Raw genomic sequence first — 10,916 nt, 5'->3', positions numbered from 1 at the left:
AATTTTGTAAAATAATTTATAACTATAACATTACTTTTGTTTTCCAAACAATCTTAATAAAATAAATAAAGTTATGTGTGTAAATATATGGCAATTTTGCATCGATAAGAGCATATCTAATAGGCTCTCTAAAGCCAATTATGGAGAGCAAACCCACAAAAGAAACCTCTCCAATAGCCTCTTCATCTCCAAATTTTTTTTTAGATTTGCTAGAGTAGCTCTCCAGGCATGGAGAGCACTGTAGCTCCTTTAAACAATATTCTCCCTTAAAATAATACCCGGTTGAATAAAAAAATAATTTTTTCTCTCTCGTTCCTTTTCTTTTTCGTTCTTCACTCTCTCTTCCTTCTCTATCTCAATAGTTAGAAACTAAAACATACCACAATCAAAACAAAAACACAAAACCCAATCGAAAGATTTGAAACACAAAAACAATCATTCTCATAAGTCTAATGAAATCTGAACAATAAAATAAAACTAATCAAACCAGAACAAAAAAGAAAATATGTAGAACGCCAATCTGTGTAGAACGCCGATCTCCACTTCTCTGTCGGTGATCTATGTGTGTATGAGAGAATTTGTTTGTGTGAGAGAGAGAAAGAAAAAGAGAGCTTCTTGAATGCTCTGGAGAAAACGAAGAGAAGAAAAGAAAAAAGAAAAAAGAAAAGTGAAGAGAGCTTTAATGGAGTAGACGAAGAGAAGAAAAGAAAAAAAGTAAAGTGAAGGGAGAAGTGCTAGAGAACAAAAGAAAAAAGAAAAGTGAAGATAGAGATAAAGGAAAGGTGTGGAGGAGAAAAAAAGAGAAAAAAAAAAAAAAGATAATTGAGAAATGTCACTACAATATTTTCACAATACTTTTACAATAAATCTTAAGTGATGGATTGTTACTAACTAATACTGATAAAAAAAAAATTAAGTAATATGTTCAAATTAAAATCAGTAATAACTTACCACGTATAATTTATTAAGAAAATATTATAAAATGTTAAGAGTCTAGCACTTCTCATTAAAATTAAATAAATGAAAGAAGATTGAAAAAGAAATATTAAAAAAAGAATGAATAAATAATATTTAAATAGAATGAAGAAAATAATAGGGAATTGGTTAAAAAATATATTTAAAAAAATATAAATAGATAAAAGATAAAATGAATTCATTTTAATAACCGTGCAGAGGCTGATGGAAATGCTCTGGAGAGAACTATTGGACACCGCTGACCTGGTCCACATGAATAATATAATGTTCCCCAAGTTGTGGTTACAAACTTTCTCAAAGCTCAGAAAGTGCATGTGCATCAGCGCTTTGATTGTCTGGCTTAAAGGCGTACGCTCTCTGCCTCCCTCTATTATTTATTGTATAGTGGCAATAAGAAAAAGTAAACGGGATGAAAACCAATAATTACAACACAGCTAAGCTTATGATCGTTCAGACACACACGAGCCCACAGGTAATGAGGACTCTAAGCTTAGCAATTCTTGTAGTTTTCGCAGTCCTTCTTCAGCTACATGTTTCAATGGCTGCTTCAGATCCAGCCCAAGAGAGCCTCCTCCAATGTCTTTCAGACCATTCTCAATCATCCCTACCAATCTCTTCAATCACCTACTTCCCCAACAACTCTTCGTACACAACTGTCTTGCAGTCCTACATAAGAAACCTCAGATTCATGTCACCCACAACCCCAAAACCAGTTTTCATAGTGACCCCCAGCCATGTATCTCACATCCAAGCATCAATAATCTGTTCTAAAATCCACGGCCTTGAAGTTAGAATCCGCAGTGGTGGTCACGACTATGATGGCCTTTCATATGTATCACACAACCCGTTCATAATCATTGACTTGTTCAAGTTAAGATCCATAAATATCAACATAGAAGATCAGAGCGCTTGGGTTGATTCTGGGGCAACAGTTGGTGAGCTTTATTATAGAATAGCAGAGAAGAGCAAAATCCATGGATTCCCAGCTGGGGTTTGTCCCACAGTAGGTGTTGGAGGCCATTTTAGCGGAGGTGGGTACGGTAACATGATGAGAAAATACGGCCTATCTGTGGATAATATCATTGATGCAGTAGTGGTTGATGTTAATGGAAGAGTTTTAGATAGAGAATCTATGGGGGAAGATCTTTTCTGGGCCATTAGAGGAGGAGGTGGAGCTAGCTTTGGAGTCATCGTTTCTTGGAAAATCAAGTTGGTTGTTGTCCCAGAAATTGTCACGGTTTTTAGAGTTGAAAAAACCATAGAAGATGGTGCCACCGACATTGTTTATCAATGGCAATATGTTGCTGATAACATACATGAAGATCTCTTTATAAGGTTGGTTGTGCTACCAGTGAATAAGAAGAGCTATCAGACCGTAAAAGCTAAATTTGTTGCTCTATTTCTTGGAAATGCAGAAAATCTCATTGCTTTAATGGATCAAAGTTTCCCTGAATTGGGCTTAAGTGGTAATGACTGCATTGAAATGAGCTGGATTGAATCGGTGCTCTATTGGTCTAATTATGCAAATGGAACATCCCTGGATGTTTTACTTGTCAGACAACCAGAATCAGAAAAGTTCTTGAAGAAGAAATCAGATTATGTCCAAGAACCGATTTCAAAGACGGGTCTTGAAGGTATATGGAAGAAAATGATGCAACTACGAAAGCCGGCACTAACATTCAATCCTTATGGTGGAAAAATGAGTGAGATTTCCGAGTCTGAAACTCCATTTCCACATAGATCAGGGAACATATACAAAATCCAATACTCAGTGAATTGGAAAGAGGAAGGTGTGGAGGCTGCGGATCAAAACTTGGATCGGATAAGAATGATTTATGATTATATGAAACCTCATGTCTCAAACTCACCAAGGGGTTCATATCTGAACTATAGAGATATTGATTTGGGTACCAATAGCGTTGGTAATGTTAGCTACTCAGAAGCTAGTTTATGGGCCACCAAGTATTTTAAGGGAAATTTTGACAGGTTAGTACAAGTGAAGACTATTGTGGATCCAGATAACTTCTTTAGATATGAACAGAGCATCCCATCTCTTGTATCCTGGACAAATGTAGTGGCAGAGTAAAGCCCAATTTAAACATGAAGGATCATAGTAGCTTGTTGATCTGTATATAAACAGAAATATGTGCTTGAAAGCCATGTTGAGAAAGATGCAAATTTTTTTGGGTTTTTTTTTTTTTTTTTTTTTTGTATCACGTATTCTCCCCCATTTTAAATTGAACACAGCATATTGGAGTCTTTTGGCTAAATATTGTAAAAAATGAAGTTTTTTGTTGTTATAGCCACTGTTCAAAGTTATTTAGCAAAGTGAGGAAAGAGAATGAATTTCGGCAACAGCGTTGCCGAAATTGCATAAAAAAGTATGAGAGAGAAATAAATTTGCAGGTGATGGCAGGATTTGAATTTCGGTAATCCCATTACCGAAATTTCTGCTGCCCAAACCATTACCCGAGTGAGTGCCCAAATAAAAACAATTGTGGCAATGCCATTGACGAAAATGGAAAAAAAAAAAAAAAAAAAAAAAAAAAAAAAAAAAAAAAAAACAAATTGAGGTGCCATTGCCGAAAATGAGAGAAAAGAAAAAAAAAAAAGAAAAAAAAAAAAAACCAATTGAAGTGCCATGGCCGAAAATGGGAGAAAAGTAAAAAAAAAAAAAAAAAAAAAAAAAAAAAAAAGTCAATTGTGGCAATGGCATTGCCGAAAATGGGGGAAAATATTTAAAAAAAAAAAAATCAATTGTGGCAATGGCATTGCCGAAAATGGGAAAAAAAAGTTTTAAAAAAAAAAATCAATTGTGGCAATGGCATTGCCGAAAATGGGTGAGAAAAAAAAATTGTGGCAACCAAGTCGCCGAAAATGGAGGGAAAAAAAATGCTTCATCCACAACATTTTTCACAACAAATTACAAGTGGTTAGTTGTTATTGGTTTAAATTTAAACTTAATACTAAGATAACTTTTGTGCCCCAATAATAACAATCAGTAACAACCTGCCAGTTAGGATTTGTTGTAAAAATATTGTGAAAATATTGTAGACGTATCATTTCTCAAAAAAATTGTGGTGCCGAAATAGAAGGAAAAAAAAAGTGGCAAATTGTTTTTTTTTTCCCTCTATTTCGGCAATGCAATTGCCACAAAACAATTTGCCACTTTTTTTTTTTTTTTCCTATTTTGACACTACGATTTTTTTTAGAAATGATACATCCACAACATTTTTACAACAAATCCTAACTGGCAGGTTGTTACTGATTGTTATTATTAGGGCACAAAAGTTATCTTAGTATTAAGTTTAAATTTAAACCAATAACAACTAACCACTTGTAATTTGTTGTGAAAAATGTTGTGGACGAAGCATTTTTTTTCCCTCCATTTTCGGCGACTTGGTTGCCACAATTTTTTTTTCTCACCCATTTTCGGCAATGCCATTGCCACAATTGAATTTTTTTTTTTAATATTTTCCCCCATTTTCGGCAATGTCATTGCCACAATTGACTTTTTTTTTTTTTTTTTTTTTTTTTTTTTTTTTTTCCATTTTCGTCAATGGCATTGCCACAATTGTTTTTATTTGGGCACTCACTCGGGTAATGGTTTGGGCAGCAGGAATTTCGGTAATGGGATTACCGAAATTCAAATCCTGCCATCACCTGCAAATTTATTTCTCTCTCATACTTTTTTATGCAATTTCGGCAACGCTGTTGCCGAAATTCATTCTCTTTCCTCATTTTGCTAAATAACTTTGAACAGTGGCTATAACAACAAAAAACTTCATTTTTTGCAATATTTAGCCAAAAGACTCCAGCATATTGTGTTTCTTATAATATTTCTTTTTTAGATTGGGAGGCTGAACCCAATTATCCTCTTTATTTCCGTAGCTAGTAAAGCACCTTTGGAAACAATTGAGTCCACAGTAAGTCAACGTTGGCAAACCATGAATAAATTTAGTGTCTTATAAGTGTCTTTGATATGCTGATGAACATTGCCGGCACAATAGATTTGGAGGCCTAAGGTAATACCTTCAAAATGAGTCTCTTTGTTATCGTTTAAATAATATTTAACTAATTCGTATTTTATATTATAATTTTTTTATTATAAAAAAATCTATTACTTTTACTTTTTAGTATGACTTTTTTTTTTTTTTTTTGTTGAGAAAAATGCTGAAATTAAAACAAATTTAAAATTTTATTACAAAAAACTTACAATATAATGCAATAATGAATGTAATTAGTGACACTTAGAAGATGATAAATAAGTATTTTGAATGAATAATGCTAGAGATATTATAAATTTTAAAATCTAAGAATTACAAAAATGTGTTGCTCCTATGAACAATAACTGATAAATAAGTAATATTCAAAATTATCATTTAAATATCACATATCACATAAATTAGAATTTACCATGAAATTAGAAAAAATTGAGAGATATTACCTTGATGATACTTCAAAATTGAACTCATAACATTAGAAGCAAATTACCTTCAATTCATATATGTTTATGATGCGGAATTGAGGCATAGATCAAGTCATTATCTTGAGACGATACACGAATTTATGAGATTTTTGATGTAGTAGACTAAACATTGTGCATGCCGCCCACGGGATACAACAACCCAATCACCTTCGCTAATTATATTTACAAGTCTACACCGCTTATAGAATTTGAAGCTCTCAGATAGTACTTTCTTTTACCTAGAAAATATAATATATGAAGTTAATATATTTTTTTAAAAGTAGGAAGAAGAAGTAGAGAAGATAAAAGCATCAGCTTTCTTTCTAAACTTTTTGCTCAATTCTTCCTTCAGTGGCCGAACACATCCATTCCTTGTTGCAATCCAAATCAGTCTGTCCTTAGCATGGGTGGAACTCAAGGGTGATCCGAGGATGGCAACAGCTTTATAAGGAACAAATTCACCCAGCACTTGGTGTTCAATCCATTTGCCATTTTCCTCATCAATAAGGGCACACACCCTTGTGTTGTTTGGCAGATTTTTTTTGAGGCGAAACCACACGGCTTAAGTGCAAATCCGGGAGCCATTTGTCACCACGTATCATGACTAACTTTCCATCCCCTATTCTCCATCTCGAACCCAACCTCACGACCCTACATGCTTTTAGAATGCTTTGCCAAGTATAGAATCCCTTCACATTCACGCCATCTTCAAAAATAGAGCAATTGGGGAAGTATTTTGATTTAAAGACCTTAAGAAAAGAGAGTCTTTGTTGTGGAGCAATCACCATACCTGTTTCCCCAACACTGCTAAATTGAAATTTTCAATATCCTTGAATCCTAGACCCCCTTGTCACTTCGGCATACAAAGTTTTTTCCAAGCAACCCAATGTATTTTCCTAACTTCCCCTTTATAACTCCACTAGAACTTTCGGATTAATGATTCAATATCCTTGCATAAACTCTTAGGGAGTTTGAAGCATGCCATGGTGAAAATGGGCATTACTTGAAGAACCGCTTTTATCAAGACTTCCTTTCCACCTTGCGATAGAAGTCATTCTTTCTAACCTTGCATTTTATGCCAAATTCATTCTCAAATGTAACTGAAACTCTGTTTTTTTGCTCTACCCACAAAGGATGGTAATCTGATGTATTTGTCATAATTGGTAGTGACCGCTACCCCAAGGAGAGTTCTTATTTCTTGCTGAATATGGTGGTCAGTGTTGGGGCTGAAAAAAGTTGGGTTTTGCCTTGGTTAATTTTCTATCCTAGCGCCTCTTCATATTTGTGTAGAATTTCGAGGATAGTGTTGCATTCTTGTGTAGTTACCCGACAAAAGAGCAAACTGTCATCTGTAAAGAACAAGTGAGAGACCTTTGGACCTGCACTACAAAGAGAGACTCCTTTGATTGAGCCTACAAGTTATGCTTGTTGTATGAGTGAGTGTAATCCTTCTGCACACAATAAAAATAAATAAGGTGATAGAGGATCCCCTTGTCAAAGGCCTCTATTAAGTGTGAAGTGACCATGTGGTTCGCCATTAACCAAAGCAGAGAAGGAAACTGATCGGATACAAGAACTAATAAGGGATATCCACTTGTTTGCAAAACCCAATTTCTCCATTAATTTTTCTAGGAAAATCCACTCCATTTTATCATATGCTTTGCTCATATCGAGCTTGATGGCCATGAACCCTGTTTTACCTTTCCTCTTATTTTTAAGATAATGAAGGGTTTCAAAGGCTACAATCTATCCGACATGAATGCACTTTGTGACTCCGAAACCAATTTGGGCAGAATTTTTTTGAGGCAATTGGCAAATTGACACAATTTTGTACAAGACGTTACAAAGACTTATGGGTTGGAAATCATTAGGTTTTTCTGGGTTTCTTGTTTTTGGTATAAGTGAGATGAAAGTATGATTTAGGCTTTCTGGCATGGAACCCAAATTGAGAATAGATAAAGAAGCTGCAATGACATCCTGGCCAATAAAATCCTAGCAAGACCTAAAAAAAAAATTGGGGACATACCATCTGGTCCCGGTGTTGTTAATGGCTTCATCTGATTCAAGGCCTGTTCAATCTCATGAGCAGTAAAATCATGAATTAAATCAACATTCATAGAGGGAGTTATCTTTATTTCAATACCTTGGAGGATCTAATCAAAGTTTGAAGGTGTGGTAGAAGTGAAAATATTTTTGAAATAATCCACAAAAGCTTCACTGATTTTCTTGTTTTCATCCACCACCAAACCATATTCCAATATCAATTTGGAAATAAAATTCCTCTTGTTGTGTTGAGTTGCTCGGCTATGAAAATAGCATGTATTCAAGTCCCCACTCTTCAACCAATTTACTTATGACCTTTGGTGCCACAAGCAATCCTCCTTGACCATGAGCTCATGCACCTTTCCCCTAAGAACTTGGACTTGTTCATGATTTGTCCTAGCCACTAACAATGCCTCGGCTTGTGCTAGCTCCTTTTTTTTTAGTCAACAATTGGTGAATATTGCTGAATGAAAATCTACTCCAAGTCTGCAATGTCTAACAGCAAGCATCAACCTTGCCAATTAACATGTCCACCAGATCTTCAAAATTCCTTCCATTCCATGCACTTTTAATGACGCCCTCACAACTTTCATCTCTCAACCATATAGCCTCAAATTGTAATGGCCTGGATTTATTGTAAAATCTATCATTTTCGTCATCCGAACATAAACATAGTGGACAATGATTAAATAACGTACCTTGAACATGATGCACTCGAAATGTGAGAAACATTTGTAGCCATGATGGGGTTCAACCCCTCAATCTAAACAAATCCAAGTCATCTTTCCATCAAATTGGTTGTTACAACACGTAAAAGGTGATCCCATAAACCCTAAATATCGGAATCCACAAAAGTCCAAGGCTTCCCTAAAATCCTTCATTTGCCTCTCCCGTCTAACCGCTCCATCCTTCTTCTCCTTTGCTTTGGTAATTTCATTGAAACCCCCCACCCACAGCCATGATATATCCATTTTCAGACCAAGATGTTTTAGTAGCGCCCAAGAATGTTCCCGGTTGGCCATTACAGGATTTCCATAGAAACCCATTAACCACCAAGCATCATCCATTCCTAGGTTAACTACCACGTCAATATATGTTGGTGAGGAGTCCAAGACTTTGAGATCAATCCCGTTTTTCCAATCGAGTGCCAAACCACCTCTTGTATTAACCCGTGGCTCAATGTATACATTCTCTAGGTGAAGCATCGAACAAAGTTTCTTCAAATAGTGGTCCTTCGATTTTGTCTCCATAAGAAAATTATTGAGGGAGAATTTGTTTACACCAACTTGGTGAGTTATAGCACTGCACGTGATTCCCCCAAACCAAGGCAGTTCCAACTTATGCAATTCATTGGGATTGGTGAGGCTAATCCATAGCGTCCACAACTTCAATAAAATTACCATTGTCACCTTGTAAGGTTTTTTGACATTTGGAAGGAAGCTTTGAGAGCCTTCCATCTGCCGTAGCCTCTCTTTTTTCCCAACAAGATGTTCAAAACAAAGGGTTGAATTTAGAACTTTAGCACGTGTTGTACGAGTCCAATTTGGGAGTACACGGCCTTGGGAGGCTGAGTTTGGAACCTTAGCAGTATTTTGATGGTCATGTGCTTCACTTAGATGATCTTTACTTGGTGGTAATATTGTTGCATGTGGATATTAGACTTAGTTGAGGTAGTAATTGAGTCTTCAATGCTGTCAAACTTTGCCAACTCAGCATTAATTGAGTCTATAGCCGCGTTTTCAAAGATGCAGTCATAGACCCCTCAGGCCTATAGACACGGGTTTTAGGCCACGGTTATAAACGCGGTTATAGGCCAAATCGTCCTATAGCCACGTTTTTATGAGCTATAGCCGCATTTTAAAAACGCGGCTATAGGACTTTTATTTTTTGTAGTGAACCCTTGTTTATTCGTATCCACAACGCACTTGGAGGAATCAATTGCACATAAATGCATATCAAACTCCTTATTGTGCGTATTAGTATCAACTTGAGGTGTTAAATTCGAATTAATCTCATTAACTTTCTCTAACATTAATTCTGGCTACACCTCATTACTGTGAGTAATTCCAGGGCTAACATTACACTTCATGCTATGATTGCCTCGTGATTGGTCACTGTTCCTCTCCTCGCTGCTCCAACCACTTTTTTGCACCATTTCACTGAGCTTCATCAGGGCTTGTCCTGAGTTATCAGCTTCCATGGCAGAGTTGGCAGAGCGAGAGACATTTTTTTTCCTTGCCTCGTAGCATCCCGGCATTGTCAACCCCGTCTTTCTTGTCATGACGAAAGCCTAAGCTCTCAATCCCAGTCTGAATTTTCTTTTCTCAGGCGTTAGAGTTCTCTCACTTTCAATCCACATCTTACAGTCTCTATCATCGTAAGTGAGGCGACTGCACCAATAACACAAATTCCGCAATCTTTCGTACTTGAAACCTACCTAAATTTGCTTTCCATTCTCTAGTGAGATTAGCCGTCCACGACACAACAGGAGTGACAAATCTATCTTCACCTTGAGGTGTAGAAAGTTTCCCCCATCAATTTCCTTAAAATCCTTCGGACGCGATACTTTCCAACCACATTGCTTATCTTCAAAGCTTCTTCCATAGTCATATATCGTGGGGGAATGCCATGAAGTTGGACCCAAAAACTTGTCCTGTGAAACTTGACTTCACTTACCAGGATCTTTTTGTCGTACTGCCACATAACCACCAAATGCTTATCGAAACTCCAAGGTTCGCTTGAGAAGATTCTCTCAACATCATTTTAATTGTTGAAAGTGAATAGAATTGTATGATCACTGAGGTTCTAGATCTTGAAACCATTGCACGACCTCCACAAAGGATTGAAAGTTCTTGCGATTACATCCATGTTTAGAGCTCTCTTAGTCAGAAACTTTTCTATTATGGAGTAATCAATAAACTGATCCTCATTGGTGAAACTGCAACTTGGTCCCACCCTGTCTGTCAGGGAGAGACGACTCCAACTTTGAGTTAGGTCTTCCATAAACTCTAGGAAATTGTCCCTTAAAACATTCTTTCCTATTTCCCAAATCTCTGGGGAAAAAAAATTCACTAGCCAGGAAGTAACCTAGTTGCTCCAAGGAACACACTCAACACCTTCTGTGAGAAGGGACAATTAAATTCTACTAAGCAAAGGATGTTGATTGCCAAGTTCAGTTGCTATAAAGAAACATATTTTCATCCAAAAAGCATTTATCGAAATTATTTTTGTGTCTTCTAAAGGTTATGTCTTTGAGTCTTCTTAAAAGTGAAGGAAAAAATGTAAAACTATATTCTTTTTATATCTACTAAAAAATTATTTTAAAAAATCAAAAAAATTTCCCCCAAATTTGGGGGCCTTTCAATAGTAGGGGCTCTAGGCTATGGCCAAAGTGGCCTAGGCCTAGGGCCAGCTATGGCCCTAGTACTCC

General features: G+C 36.2%; 1 protein-coding gene across 1 annotated transcript; it reads left to right on the top strand.

Moving 5' to 3' along the window:
* The first annotated feature begins 1,374 nt into the window (after window positions 1-1,374).
* LOC142633845 (tetrahydroberberine oxidase-like) lies at window positions 1,375-3,167 on the top strand. The gene has a single exon (XM_075808095.1). It carries the CDS (start codon window positions 1,385-1,387, stop codon window positions 3,059-3,061), a length of 1,677 nt encoding a protein of 558 aa, XP_075664210.1. The 5' UTR covers window positions 1,375-1,384; the 3' UTR covers window positions 3,062-3,167.
* Window positions 3,168-10,916: the final 7,749 nt, after the last annotated feature.

This window comes from Castanea sativa, chromosome 5 (assembly GCF_040712315.1).
Source record: "Castanea sativa cultivar Marrone di Chiusa Pesio chromosome 5, ASM4071231v1".
In the NCBI taxonomy this organism is placed as follows: Eukaryota; Viridiplantae; Streptophyta; class Magnoliopsida; order Fagales; family Fagaceae; genus Castanea; species Castanea sativa.
This window is presented reverse-complemented; position numbering and strand designations above follow the sequence as displayed.